Raw genomic sequence first — 15,674 nt, forward strand, 5'->3', positions numbered from 1 at the left:
CGAGCCGGAGCCAGAGCTGGAGTCTGAGCCGGTGGTTTCAGTGGAAGCGGTGATGTCGGTGCAGGTCGTGTCAGCAGCGGCTGCCGCCAAGGTGCCTGACGTGGAGCTGAAGGACCTGAGCCCTTCCGAGGCGGAGCCGCAGCTGGGACTGAGCACGGCGGCTGTGGGCGCCATGGCCCCCCCGGCGGGCGGCGGGGACCCCGAGGCTCCAGCTCCGGTCGCCGAGCGGCCCCCGGCCCCCGGCCCGGGCTCGGGCCCCGCCGCGGCTCTCAGCCCTGCCGCCGGCAAGGTGCCGCAGGCGTCGGCCATGAAGCGGAGCGACCCACATCACCAGCACCAGCGGCACCGCGACGGCGGCGAGGCCCTTGTCAGCCCCGACGGCACCGTCACCGAGGCGCCGCGCACAGTGAAGAAGGTATTGGGGCCGGGCTGACTCTCGGAGAGGAGGGAGGGGAGCCGCAGATCCTCTCGGCACGGCGGTACCACCCTCCACGCCTTCCTTTCCGATCGTAGGAGCAGAGACCCCTTTCCCCGACCGGGTCTCAGCTCTGCCCCCACCCGGCAGCCCGTGCCGGACGCGGACACTCCAGGTGGCACTGTCACTTCGCTAGGGTAACATGGAGGTAGCGCTCTGCCCTGCTCCTCGGAACAGGAGGGGGAGGAGAGAAGTCTAATACTATGTCCCCTCCGCCCCTCAGTACACACTCGCGTGTTGTTTTCTGGACCATCCGGGGAAGAGACCCCGACGACATGTAGAAAAACCTTACCGCTTTTGGGTTTTCACCGAGCAATACAGGTAGAAAGATCTTTTCTGCTCTTCTGAGTAAGCTTTCGTTGAAATTCTCCGAGGTTCCTTGCTTCTGTTCAAATGACTTTCTGTGGCCAGCCGCAGCAAGAAAGTACTCCACAGAGCAGTACTGATATTGTCCCCTTCCCAATTACTGCGGTACCCTGGCATCTTCTTTGATCGTAGAAAGGTAATGGAGAGGTTCTTCACTCTTTAAGAAGTTTGTCCTCCCTACTCTGTTGTTGGTCAGCAGGATTATTAGAAGAGAATGTTTTATTTGTTCAATTTACTGTGACCTGAAAGGGTGAAAAAATGCTTGTACTTTTGGGGAAACGAACATTGTGGGGCCATGCCTGCTGTCAGCTTCTTTCATACACAGCTTTGGGGGAAGCCCGAGAACACCAAGTATTCCTGGATGTCAGAACATTTCTTCATCACTTGTATGTTGGCTATCCGGGCTGTCCACTCCCAAGCTAATCAGCACAGGGGAAAAAATAAAAGTCTAATATTGGAAAAGTCAGAGTTGTGGCTCATAGAAAAAAGGATTATGGTTCTAATTTCAATAAGAACAATTTAATTGCTCTGTATGATCTTTCTTTTATCAGAACAACAATAAATGGATTTGTGAGGGCTGCATGGACTTTACTGTATAGGATTCAATTGAATTGTAACCTTGAATCCTGTCAAACATTTTGTTGTAATTGCCTCAGGAATAAGGGATAGCAGATAACCCTTTCATTTTAACTACACAAATACAGTGATAAATTGTATCAGAGGCAAGACCTAAGGAATTTAATGATGCCTTAGGATAGTGTCCTTGTCATAAGTAACATGAAACTCGGGGAGAAATTATAGAAAAAAAGGCAGCAGGGGCTGCGGTGCTGAAGTACTGTACCTAGATATGAGTTAGGAAATTTAGGGAATTTTTTTTTTGGAACTGGGGATTGAACTCAGGCCCTTGCACTTGCCAGGGAAATGCTTATTCCACTGAGCCATCTCCCCGGCCCCTAGGGTATGTTTTTTATTAGTTTGAGATGCTTTATAACTTTGGGCAAACATTTTTCTTGCAATGAAGAGTCAGGCAGAATTCAAAAATATATATTTAGGTTAGATCTTTGGAAAGTAAAAGTGTTTAACAAATTACTTGTAGAGCATGGAGTTTATAGTGAGACAGACACTTGGGTTTGAATCCTAGTACCTTCTCTCCCAATTATAACTGGTTTTTGGGTAAATTTTAAATTCTACAAATCAGATCCCTCTTCAATAAAAATAAGGATATTGTGATTAATAAGTATTAGAAATTAAGTATTAAATATTTTATAACACCGTTGAACTTGGCCTATGTAGTAGGGTTGGGTTTTTTTTTTTTTTTTTTTTTTTTTGGTGGTACCAGGAATTGAACTCAGGACCTTGTGCTTGCCAGGCAAGCACTTATTCCACTGAGCTATCTTCCTGGCCCAGTAGGGTCTTAAGAAATGAAAACCATTATTGTACAGGTGACTGTCAGTCATATTTTATCTTTGGAACTTGCCTCCTTCCTGTAACTTGTGGTACTCTGTTGGCCAGATCTTGTCATTGGAAGTATATTTCTATATTATGTTCTTCATAAGTTTACATTAAGTGAACTCAACAAACCAAAAATCTCTAGAAATAAGTTATGAAAGGTGAAGATAACTTCCACAGTGAGGGGCCAGGGAGATGGCTCAGTGGAATAAGCGCTTTCCTGGCAAGCGCAAGGGCCTGAGTTCAGTCCCTGGTTCCCCAAAACAAAACAAACAAACAAACAACAACAAAAAAAAACCCTTCCACAGTGAATATGGTAGCACTTGAGAGGATTTTTTCCTTGTGCTCTTAGAACAATGACTTTTATTCTTATCATGGTTAAGTACGTGCTACCATGACCACCTCTGAAATATACAGAGTTTAATAGATTGTTGTAAAGTACAGGCCAGCACACCAGAATCTGTTTTTCTAAATTCTGGATGTGCGTCTTGGTCATTTTCCTGGACAGTGAACTACCTTCTTCCTGCTTTTTCATTATTAAAATGTATATTCCATGATTCTATATTTACTCAGCAACCTTAAGGCTGTAGAAGACAGGGCTGAGCTTGCCTTACAGTGTTAATTGCATACACACACAAAAACTTCTGTGTTGAAAGTTAAGCAGGTGAAGTTCTGGGCAAGGAAATAGCTGTATGATGTAAGTAAAGACATTGCTGAGCTTTTTTTTCTCTTCAGAATCTTTAAGCTTTCTTTATATTGGCTAAATGGAAGGGCGTGAGACAGTTCCTTCCTCAAGTGGAAAGTCACCTCACTGCGTGATATTTTGATTTGTTGAGCCTTTACTGATTCTTAGATTTTTCTATTTAATCATTCTGACTTTGGATCCTTTCTGGTTTATTATGGAGGAACTGTGAACACTAGGATTGAAATAGCCTTTGGCTATGTACTTGGTGACTTATTTCATAATTGTCATGTACAAACTTATTTATGTTGAGTCACATTTCCATTGATAGTTTTCCTTATTCCATTCATATATCTGTCATCAGTTTTCTTAGTTCTGTTACTCTGCACAGAGCCATTAAAGGGAAGTAAACTTTTTGTAATTTCCAAGTACAGTAGTTAATAAGAATGAACATAGGGTGTGCAGGTTACTGTCAGTCTTATTTTATCTTTCGAACTTGCCTCTATCCTGTAACTTGTGGTACTCTGGTGGCCAGATCTTTTCACTGGAAGTATGATATATTTCTGTATTATGTTCTTCATAAGTTCACATTAAGTGAACTCAGCAAACCAAAACTCTCTAGAAATAAGTTATGAAAAGTGGAGATAACTTCCACAGTGAATATGGTAGCATTTGAAAGGATGTCTTCCCTGTTCTCTTAGAAATTGGTGTTAGGGGCCAGTGAGATAGCTCAGTGGTCTAAAGCACCTGCTTAGGCAAGTGCACAGGGACTGTGGTTAGATCCCCGGCACTACATGCACCCCCAGGGTGCACTGAGCTGGCCATAGAGTCAGGGCATAGTGTCGCATGCCTGTCATCCCAGTGCTGGGAAGGCTGAAAACAGGAGGATCACTATGAGTCTGATCTGCGTAGTAAGACCCTATGCAGACAAGATATGACCCTGTAACAGCCCCCCCCCCAAAAAAAAAAAAAAAAAAAACAGCAGAGAACAAGGCAGAAGATTTCTTTTAGAAAAGTTAAAATTTTCTGACAATAAAGCTGTAAGCCCAAGAACTTCAACTAACTTGTGTTTACATCATTATCAGTAATGACCATGTTTGGACAGACTCCACTTTGGCAACAATACCTACCTATGTTGCCCTGGCTTTGTTGCTGTGGGGAGAGAATGAGTTGAACCATGTTAGTGCATTCTTGCCCTGAATTGTTTAAGCTCTTGATTTGGTTAATTATAGATCACAAAATGGAATGTTTTGGATATAAGCATGGGAATGTGAGAGCAGTATGACTCTTCTGCCTGTTAAAACTGTGCAGCCTGGCAAAATGTTCAGTACAGCAGTTGGCAGTTTTGCCCTAATATTAGTTACCGTTAATTGGCCTTTTCATATGCCAAGAATTGTCATTGGTATTTCTATAATCCTGATGAGTACACTGTGAGGTATAGGGGCATTATATCCATTTTACAGAGGAGGGAATGTGGTCCAGAGAAATTTTAAGTGCCTTGCCCAAAGTTGTATGTCTAGAAAGTGGTAGTGGTAAGACTTAAACCTGTTTCCATTGACCATGTTCTTTTGTTTTTTAATTTTTTTTTAATTTATTTATATGTGTGTGTGTGTGTGTGTGTGTGTGTGTGTGTGTGGCCAGCTCAGCCCACCAGGGGGCGGGGCTGGCTGGCATGTGGTGCTGGGGGTTGAACTGCGGTCCCTGAGTTTTGCTTAGCTTAGCTTGTTCTAAGTAGGTGCTTTAGACCACTGAGCCATCTCACCAGCCCGCCCATGTTCTTTTGTACAACGTGGATTCTCTCTGATCTCTGGCTTCTGGTCATTTCTCAGAAGTCTTTAGAATAGTAACTGAACCTAAAAATGTGTGTGTCTGGCTAAGGAAAAGGTCATCAGAGGACCAAAATAAGGAGAATCTGAGTTAGGACTTTAGGAGGAAATGGTATGAACATGGAACTTCAAAGAATTATATAAGAAGAATGGAAGAATACTTTTACATATATAGTCTACCATTTTTTTTACTTTAGTAATTTGAGAAATTTGTTCGATTTTGTTCACATTTTTAAAGTTAATAGGTTGAATAACTGAGGAATATATTATTTCCTGTTCAGCTATTTGTCTCTTTCCTTGAATCTCACATTCTCTCTGAATCAATCTGATTCAGCCTGTTGAAAATTGGCATACTGCTGTGTACCAGACATTGTGCTTAGAGGTTTATATATACTAGTTTATTTAATTCCTTTATGAGCCTTTAAAGTTAATGTTCTTGCTTTATTGAGGAAACAGGAATGGAGGAAAAAAAAAAGGAATTTTACTCAAGGTTACTCAGTAATATGATGGAGTTAACAGAATCCTAATTCATTTGATACCAAAAACCAAATTTTGTAGCTTTTTTTTCTTCTTCACGTGTATGTGCGTGTGTGTGTAAGACAGGGTCTTGCTATTTAGTTCAGGCTGGTCTTGGTCTCACTTTGTAGCTCAGGCTGGTCTAGAACTTGAAATACTCCTGCCTCAGCCTCCCAAGTGCGGGGGTTACGGGCATGTTCCACCAGGCCTGGCTTTTGTAGCTTTTTAATTCAAATATTTCTTTGCCCCAAATCTAGGACTGAACCTTTTAAATCTTATGTTATTTTTTCTGAAGTTTTTTTTGTTACTATAAAATAAGCAGTTTGTTTTTATTAACTGAGTTAGTTACAGATCTTAACCATATTTCTTTGTGGACATTTTTGAATTTTCTGGGAAAGCGGTCCTTATTTTGTATAATGTGTGAATTCTGTTCTCTTTGAATTTGGGAAAGATTAAATATTCAGAGGTTTTTAATATTTTTTTGGCACTGGGGATTGAACTCAGGACCTTGTGCTTGCCAGGAAGGTACTTATGCCACTGAGCCAACTCCCTGGCCCTTAAGAGTATTTTGTTTGCCTGGCAAGCATGAGGTCCTGAGTTTGATTTCTGATACAAAAAAAAACTAGTGTCTTTGTCTTCTCAAGTAGGGTATGTGTTATTTAGGCTGACCTTGAACTCACTATGTACCCTGGACTGGCCTTGAACTCTTGGGAGGTCCTGCTTTAGCCTCCTGATTGCTGGGATTTCAGGCCTGTGTCAGCACACTCTCAGTTTTAAGAGATTGCTCTGGGCTGAAGCTATAGTTAAGTGATAGTTTGATATTTTGAGGAAGACACTTAGATCTTTAGAGTCTACAGTTAGTTAAATGAATTGTTTATAGAAAAAGAGGGTGAGTTTATCATATAATTCCCTTAAAAATGGTCCCCTTCCTCACAACCAGAGAAGAAAAAAGAGATTTGTTATAATCTTTGTTTAGACTCTTTATTGAGTTCATAAAGAATATGTTGTTTCTTTCATGGTAGATCTTATATAAATGTTCAGAGGGGCACCTGCCTATAATCCCAGCTTTCAGGAAGCAGAGGCAGGAGAATCACTTAAAGTTGAGGCCAGCCTAGGCTATATAGTGAGTTCAAGATTAGTGTAAACTACATAGTGAGACCTTGTCTGAAATGACAGAAACAAACAAAAAAGCAGAAAAAAGAAAGAAAATATTCAGAGATACAACTGAGGTAGATGGGAAGAGGTCTTGGCAGGTCTCCAGATCCTCCAACCCTGCCATTGTGTTCAGGTGTAGACACAGAGAATCTAAAATTCATTTGCCCAATAAGAGGTTTAGCAAGCTGATCAGATTTCTGTGATTTTTTTTTTTTTTTTTATGGCCAGAGATTGGTGAGAACAGAACAAAGGAGAAAGTTTATTCCTTAAGTTTATATGTATAAAATTATTTCAATTAAGTTAAATAACCAGATTCTATCACTTTATCATGTTCAGACACTCTTCCACAGCTATATTCTGAAAGAATTCAGCCAACCATATTCTTTCTGGGACACTCTAATTGATAGCTGGCAATACCCCCCTCTCAGGATCTATCAGTAGAAATACATCAGTTTGTGATACCTGGTTTTTGGCTGAGAACCTATATTATTATTATTATTATTAATTTATTTTTTTGAGAACCTATATTAAACAAGACTATACTGGAGTTTCTAGTTGAGTTCTTCAGACTATAGAAGACCTTAAAGACTTTTTGTATGTTGCATACCAGATACCAAAAGTGGTATAAACTTAGCTTCTCCTGCAGGTATTCACCATGACCCTTTTTTGGTCACGCAGTGTTGATTGCCTGTTCTTGGAAGCTGTTCTCTTGGCTTTGGTGATCCTTATAATGGTACCAGTTAGAACCACTTATCTTGTGCCAGACATGTATCTCATCTGTTAATCCTCTAACAACTTTATCACATGAGTAGCATTGTCTTTATTTTACAGATGAGAAAACGCAGGCTTAAAGAGAAGTAATTAAGGGCCAGGGAGATAGCTCAGTGGAATAAGCGCTTCCTTGGCAAGCGCAAGGGCCTGAATTCAATCCCTGGTTCCACAAAAAAAAAAAAGAGAGTAATTAACTTGCCCAAGGTATTGCCAGTCTCTGATGCCTTTGGGATCAGTGAGATGGAACATTGCCCATAGCAACAGTGGGAGGCTTTGTCACACTGTCAGCCCTCTACTGAGCTGACCAAACTCCCATGTGAAGTCTGTTTAAGCTTGTGCTAAGATCGCTGTGTCACCTTTAAGAACTCAGGATCTGCCCTCTTTTATGAGGAGGCCTAAGCTACCATGCCTCACATCCTGTTTATTTTAGTTACTACTTGACATCCAATCATCCCTTATTTTCCTAATCCTCAATTCATTTATTATTCAATTTAACTTTTCAGTTGACTCAGTCCCCCAAACTCTTCTACTATATTCTTTATATTATCTCCCTCCATTACCATCCTATCCCTCATGTATTAGCCTCTTACAACAAGATTAAGCCGTAGGCGTGACAGAAGCAATGTGTTATTTTTAGCATCCTGATAGCCAGAACCGTAATGGTACAAACCAAGCCACAGCATCTCTTTGCCAAACCATTTCTGTAATTTGGGGTGGAGTTTTAGCTGTGTATCCCTAAAGTATGTTTTCTTTTTTTTTTTTTCAAAATTTTATTGATAAACAGATAGCAATGAGACAGTTTCAAATCAAATCAGAAGTACAGTTTCAACAAATAACACACTGCATATATTCTTCTTAGTGGTTAATTGCTGTACAAGATGCGGACTTGATATCCTATTTACAAACACTATTAGAACAAATCATTCTATTCATTAAGAGAATGCAACTATATATCTATCCTAACCACTTTGAATACACAGATACAAAATGGACATTCATTGGTATACACCATTTTTTCTAAGTTCCGTTATTGAATATTATAGGTGTGTAAACTCAGCAAAATATTCTAAAAGAGCTCAGTAGCCCATAATAGCATTTGGTCTTCTGTTTAACTGGCAATGTCAGAAATTATTGACCTGAGTCCCCCACAGCTCAACATAACAGCATGGCTTTACTTCCTATATTTCGTCTTCATACTTTTCTACTGGATAAAGTATGTTTTTTTTTTGTTTTTTTTTTTTTGCGCCGAATGCCTTCAAGGCATGACTGGCTGTCTTGTGTTGTGGGGATCGAACCACAGCAACCTGAGCCTGACTGCTTTGTTGAAGCAGCCACTTAAAGAACTGAGCTAAGGGGCAGGCCCCCTAAAGTATGTTTTCTACCTTGAAAACTACCCCATCATGTCCTTTCTGTAAGTGGTTTTTCTGTTTACTTCAGTTAGTATTGGCTTTGTGGCTTGTAGAACTCAAGTTACACATTGGTTGAACCTAACCATCTACCTGTACCTGCAGGTTACAGGTGTGTACCATCGTGCCCGGTTTAGACTTTTTCTATGACTTTAAGTCATATTTATATATAAAGAAAGTTATAGTTTTATAATAACGTATGTTAATACATACGTATCTGTCTCATTCTTTTTAAATGTGTACTGATTTCCAAAATTTATTTATTAAAGCATTTTTTTTTAAGACCCCAAAGCTCCATTTTATTAGCATACAAAACCCTTTCCTCAGGGAAAGTCCTGTCACTATCTCTAGGCATGCTGTCTCTTCTACAGATCCCACATTTTTCTTCTACTGGTACTTCACATGAAGATTAAAGTGTTTGTAGAGATAGCTGATATGTTTTTTAAGGTTGTGCAAGTCATTAATGAGCATTCTATTTCCAACCATTCTCTTTTTTCATATACATCACTGCAGTTCATTTCCCTTCCTGCCTCAAAGCCATATGAGGCCTGTGATCAGGTCTTTGGGGTGTTTTTCAATGTCTAGAATCCTGATGTTGTCATATATTACGAACATTGCCCTCTTCTTATTCCAACAATCAACCACTTTGGGAGGTGGCAGGGTGAGCCTCATATGGGACAATCCTGGAGCACCCAGGGAGAAGTTTCTGCAAGCTGTGGTCACCGAGCCCTATAGGCACCTTTAAGCCTTCTAAGAAAGGGCCCGTATGGTTGTTCTAGTCTGAATGTAGATCCGGCGCGGCCTTCAAGGAGGCGACAACTCCAGCGGTTCGAATTTAATTGCATTCTCCTGCCACCTTTAAAAGCATTGTTTTATGATATACTTTCTCTTTTGTGATAAACAGTGCAATAGTACCTATCTGCATTCTTGTTGCATTCAGGCAGAATTAGTTTTGCAGGATATGTAGAAGAATTTTAAGCGGCTGGCCAAATAGTTCAGCGGATTAAAAGGCCTGCTTAGGCAGGTGCTGTGGCTGGGATTCGATCTGGGCACCACAAGCCATTATGGCCCCACCCACCGGTGCACGTTGAGACAGCGATTGAGACTGGGTGTGTGGCATGAGCCTGTAATCCCAGCTTTTTGGGAGGCTGTACACAGGCGGATCACTGAGTCTGATCTACATAGTGAAACTTTGTAGATCATTACAAAAAAAAAAAAAAATCTCTGGGGAGATGGCTCAGTGGAGTAAGTACTTCCCTAGCAAGTGCAAGGGTCTGAGTTCAATCCCCAATTCTGCCCAAAAAAAAAAAAATTGGGGGGGGGAGGGTTTGAAAGAGACCCATACTTTAATTTTTTTTTTTTTTTTGTGGTACCAGGGATTGAACTCAGGACCCTGTGCTTGCCAGGCAAACGCTCATATTTTAAATTTAATACATAAGACTATGTAGCTTCCAAAAATGTGGCACCATTTTACATATGAGGTATCTACAGGATGGCACAGGGCTGGGGAGGTAGCTCAGTAGAAAGTTCTTGCCTGGCAAACTCAAGATCCTGAGTTCAATCTCCAGTACCTGCAAAAAAAAAAAAAAAAAAAAAGATGGCACTTTCCCTATACCTTTACCAATAGTGGATATTAGTTATTGTTATTGTTATTGTTATTGTTGGTACTTGAGATTGAGCCCAGTGCTTCACACTGAGCTACATCCCCAGGCAAATTTTTCATTTTTATGTTCTTAGATTACTAAATTGTCCAGGCTGGGCTTGCAATCCTGATTTAGCACCTCTCAGTGCTGGGATTACAGGTCTGTGCATTACCCTGGCTATATTTTTATATCTTTGATGGGCAGCATTTTTTTTTTTTAAATTGCATTCTCCTGCTTATGAGACTGAGAATATTTTCATGTCTTTGTTGGCAGTTTATAGCCTTTATCTCATAATTGCTCATATCCATTAACAGTTACTCATCAACTGACTACTAGGTACCAAGTCCTAAGGACATGGCAGTGAACAGAACGGTTAAAAATCTCTTTCTACGGTTCTGCCAATAAATAAATAAATAAATAAATATCTCTAGTGATTTGTCTTTTTCATGTTGGTTTGTAGGACTTCTTTAACTGTTCTGGAAATTAATTCTTTTTTTTTTTTTGTGGTACTGGGAATTGAACTCAGCACTTTGTGCTTGCCAGGGAGGTGCTGTGCCACTGAGCTACATCTCTATCCATGGACATTAATTCTTCATGTATGTTGCAAATATTTTTCCTATTCTTTTTCTTATTGTAACTGTATGATCTTTAGAGTTTTTATGTAGCCAGATTAACCTGTTTGTTCCTGTTGGGCTTGAAACCTTCATGTTTTAGATGGCCTCTCCTACCTCTGAGTTCTTAAACAAATTTTACATTTTCATCTATTTTTGTGATTGTATTTTTTGTATTTTGGTTTTCTATCCACTTAGAACTTATTTTTGTTTGTAATGTAAGATAGGGACTATTTGTAATACAAGACAGCTCTGTTGGCCCCCAAATAAAATGTAATCATATACCTTTTTCTGGTTTGTTCTGATTGTTTCTTTTCACTTAAATTGTCCTTCTAAATAAATAAATAAATAAATAAATAAAATTGTCCTTCTTGGGCTGGGTGTGGTGGCATATGCCTGTAATCCTAATATTTGGGACCCTGAGGCAGAAGGATTGTTTGGAGTTCAAGAACAGCCTGAGCTGCATAGTAAGACCTTGTCTCTCCCCAAAAAAACAAAAATAAATAAATAAGATAAATTATCCTTCTTACTTGTTTTTTTTCTTTTAGCTGTACATGTATGAGTAACATTTGAAGAGTATGCTTCTTTATTAACTCAAGGATGATACTTAAAAAAAGATACAAAAATTGCACTAATAACTACTAACTTAATGATTATACCGTAATGAGTTGTACATACAATATTTGTAATTTTAACAAACTTATTTATTTATTTTCATTATTTTTTGAGACAGAGTCTCGCTAGACAGTTCAAGCCAGCCATCAGGTCACTTTTTAGCCCAGGCTGGTCTTGAACTTGCAGTGATCCTTCTGCCTCAGCCTCTCAAGTGCTGGGATTATAGGCATACAACACCACGCCTGGCTCAAACTTTTATTATTTAATGAATATAGTTTATGTTTTGATAGAAGTTGAAGTCTTAGTAGCATCTCAAATAGAAATCCTTGTGCAACAATAGTTTCTGAGAATCTCATCTGCAGATCTACCAACTTGGAATATAATACCCCGTGGTCCTTTTCCAAAATGACTTTTTATTTATTTTATTTATTTTTTTTTAGATAGGGTCTTTATTTAGTCCGGACTGGATCTGAGTTTGTGGTGATCCTCCTATCTCAGTCACCCCTGAGTGCTGGGAGTACAGGTGTATGCCAGGCATATTTTTTGTTTTGGCATTGTCAGGAGTTGAGTATGTATAGTGTGGGTGAAGGAAGAAAAATTTTTATCCTGGTTAGGTAATAGTGTGTGCATCTATCTACCTTTCAAAGTTGACATTATTGCTCCAGACTAAAGAGGGAGTTCTTTTCCAAGAAGGTAAATAAACATTCTTCAATAAACATTGTTGGATATACTTAATCAATCAAATCTTGGGGTATTCTGCTTTGGGGGACAAAAAGGGAATCAGATTTGTTTTTGTTTTTTTGAGACAGGGCCTTGCTATGTAGTTCAGGCTGCCCTCAAACTCATGGTAATCCTCCTGAATCAACAGCACTACCATCCTAGACTGGGTTTAAGAAGTTTTACTACATTAATTCATGTCCTTTATTTTTGTAAGGGAGAAAAGATGATTGATATCATGCTATGTCCTTTTTAGGGGCTACACTAGGCAGTATTAGAGAAGTAATTTTACTTTTTCTGGGTACTTGTCTAATAATTTTCCTTAATACATTGTGAGCTTCTTTTGTGCTGAATCCTTTTGTTGTGTGCCAAACACTAAATGCTAGAGTTATTCAGTGAGCAGGATACCATTCTTGCTTTCAAGGAGGGGTGAAGAATGCAGATACGGAAAAACATAATCTAGTTTGTTGTGAGCAATACTGAAAGCAAAGAATTGTAGTTTGAAGAGGTTAGCATTGAAATTGAGGTGTATCATCTTAGAAACACAAATAGGTTGTTCACCCAAGTGTTTTCACAGTGCAGCAGAGTCCTTCTCAAGTTTCCTTGTTCCAGATTCAAGAATCCAGAAATTAACATATATAGTACATTCAGAAATCTTTTACCTCGGGCCGGGGAGATGGCTTAGTAGAATAAGCGCTTCCCTGGCAAGCACAAGGGCCTGAGTTCAATCCCTGGTAAAAAAAAAAAAAAAAAAAAGAAAATGAAAAAGAAAAAGAAAAAAGAAAAACAAATCTTTTACCTCATGGGAGATTCATGTTAAAAACAAAATGGTAACATTTATTTTATGGTCAGATATCAAGCCTATTGGATATATATGTAAGTCAGGACATTCTGGAGAGTCTATGTGCAAGGTCTACTTATCATCAGAGGAAAAATATTAAATTTGGAATTATTTAGATCCTTGCTCAGATTAAATCTTATTACTCAATCTCAGGAGCATTGTTACTGAGATAGCTTGTTAGATGAGTGATCTCATGCCAGTCTGGTTCTGTACCAGTGTGTACCCATCAGAACCATTTGTTCTCATGTCATGTCTCTGTTTTATGAAACTTACAAGCAGAGAGGCAAGAAAACTGTTAGATGGTTTTGTGGAAAATTATAAAATTTAAGGCTTATAAAACACTTTGAAGACAAAAAATACAGGCAAGCACAAATACTTGAGACTTCATAGGTTCACAAAAATACAAAGACTGGGGCTGGTGAGATGGCTCAGTGGTCTAAAGCACCTATTTAGAACAAGCTAAGCTAAACAAAGCACAGGGACCGCGGTTCAATCCCCCCAGCACCACATGCCAGCCAGCCCTGCCCCCTGGTGGGCTGAGCTGGCCACACACACACACACACACACACACACACACACTCTAAATAAATAAATAAAATTTAAAAATACAAAGACTGTCTATATTTAGAGACTTCCTGTATACATGTATACAACAGAACTCCCAAAGAATTGTGTATCCAGTTCCTTTCTTTTTGTTAAATGTATTTGATTGTTACAGGGTCTCACTATGCAGCTTGGACTCATAGTGATCCTCCTGTTTTCAGCTTCCCCAGCACTGGGATTACATGTGTACACCGCTACCGCCTGGACTCTGTGGCCCGCTCAGCCCACCCTGGGGGTGCATGTGGTGCTGGGATGGAACCACTGTCCCTGTTTTTGCCTAAGCTTGCCTTAGCAGGTGCTTTAGTCGGCTGAGCTATCTCATCAGCCCTCCAGTGCCTTCTTACACACTAGGACCCTCACAGCTATAGGGAGAGGAACCTTTGAACTTGTGATTCTCCTGCTTCAGCCTCTGAATAGCTGGAATTATAGGCTCATGTCTTCATGCCTGGCTCTAAGCTTTTTTATTTATTTACTTTTTTTGTTGTTTGAGACAGGACTTGCTATGTATTTCAGGCTAGCTTTTTTTGGTACCAGGGATTGAACCCAGGACCTTGCGCTTGCCAGGTAAGTGCCTTTGCTACTGAACTATCTTCCCCAGCCAGGCTAGCTTTTAATTTACTATGTAGCGCAGGCTGTCTTTGAATTCAAGGTGATCCTTCTGTCTCAGCTTCCCAAGTGTGGGGATTACAGGTAGGTTCCACTCTGCTTGGCAAGGTATTTTTAGTTGATCCAGAAAATGAAACAAAACCAGAAGGGCTGCCACTTGTTCTGTAGAACAATGAATGTTACAAATCTAATTTTATTTCAATTCCTATTTCTAGAACTTCTTGTTCCTGAGCATCATTTACAGTTTGATGTACTCATCATGCTTGGATAGGAAGTCATATTCTCTCAGGAGCTTGCGTCCTTGACTGCTGGTTAAACAGAGTTCTGTGTTCAATTTCTTTTGGTGCTAATTAGCACACTCCCATGGTGCTATCTGAGTCACATAAATCTCCCCAGAATCCAATACACATTGTACGCAGGTGGGGAAACTTTTAGAGTCTATGGGTGTGTGTGACTAAGGAATGTGGAGAAAGATAATGTTAAAGGCAGAAAGGGTAATTTTTAAAAAAACTTTTGGGTCCTTCATGATAGATTTATGTAGTTATGATGAAACTTAAGAATGACTTGAGATTTTTTAGTTATAAACTAAAAGGTTTTTTAAAAAAACTATCCTGATGTAACAGATGGCACATTTGTGAATTGGTTGATAGATTACTGGTAGCTACATCGGCAAATTTTAGTGTCTCTGGCAGCATCTTGTGAGCATGTTTCTGTGCATAAATACTTGAAGGTTTCTATCACACTTAGGAAGTTAGACATCAGAGGTATTAGAATAGTTTTACAAATACACATTCCTAAAAGAAATATTTTTCTCTTGCTGCTTGGTGTTCATATATGTTCTCATTTGGTGAAGTATGTTTAATGTGTTTATTTTCATACTTAGAAGAATACTGAGAGCATGGTACATACTGTCCAATTTAACAGATGTTATCATTTTGCAAAATTTTACTTTTGAAAGGATTTTGAGTAGTAAAGATTGAACGTAGAGGGGCCAGGGAGATGGCTCAATAGGATAAGCACTTGACTGGCAAATGCAAGGATCTGAGTTCAATCCCCGGTTCCGCAAAAAAAAAAAAAAAAGCTTGAACGTAGGTCCTTGTACATGCTAAGTGTTTATTCTTCTATTGAACTACACCCAAACCCATAATTTTTTTCTTTTTTCTGTTTCTTTTCTTTTCTTTTAATGGTTAGTACATTGTGTATTATTATTGCCAAAGTAGTTTCTCATATTACAAGATATAGGCAAGAAATAATGAGCAAATAACATAGGTACAAACCTCTGTTTTTTTTTTTAAGTCAACAGAAAATCGAAATATACTTTTTAAAGTTTCTAATACTAGGAGAAGATATCATACAATGTCTTTTAAATAAATTGTAAGTCAAAGATACAGT

The 15,674-nt window shown here is 39.4% G+C and overlaps 1 protein-coding gene across 1 annotated transcript in view; it reads left to right on the top strand.

Moving 5' to 3' along the window:
- Ahcyl2 (adenosylhomocysteinase like 2) overlaps nt 1–15,674 on the top strand; it is a 230,070-nt gene continuing 214,396 nt past the window's right edge. Inside the window, exon 1 of the mRNA XM_004642772.2 lies at nt 1–415. Coding sequence (XP_004642829.1) covers nt 53–415 — 363 coding nt within the window. The 5' untranslated portion in view covers nt 1–52. The remainder of the gene's footprint in view (nt 416–15,674) is intronic.

Source organism: Octodon degus, unplaced genomic scaffold, assembly GCF_000260255.1.
Source record: "Octodon degus isolate 3935 unplaced genomic scaffold, OctDeg1.0 scaffold00160, whole genome shotgun sequence".
Taxonomy (NCBI): domain Eukaryota; kingdom Metazoa; phylum Chordata; class Mammalia; order Rodentia; family Octodontidae; genus Octodon; species Octodon degus.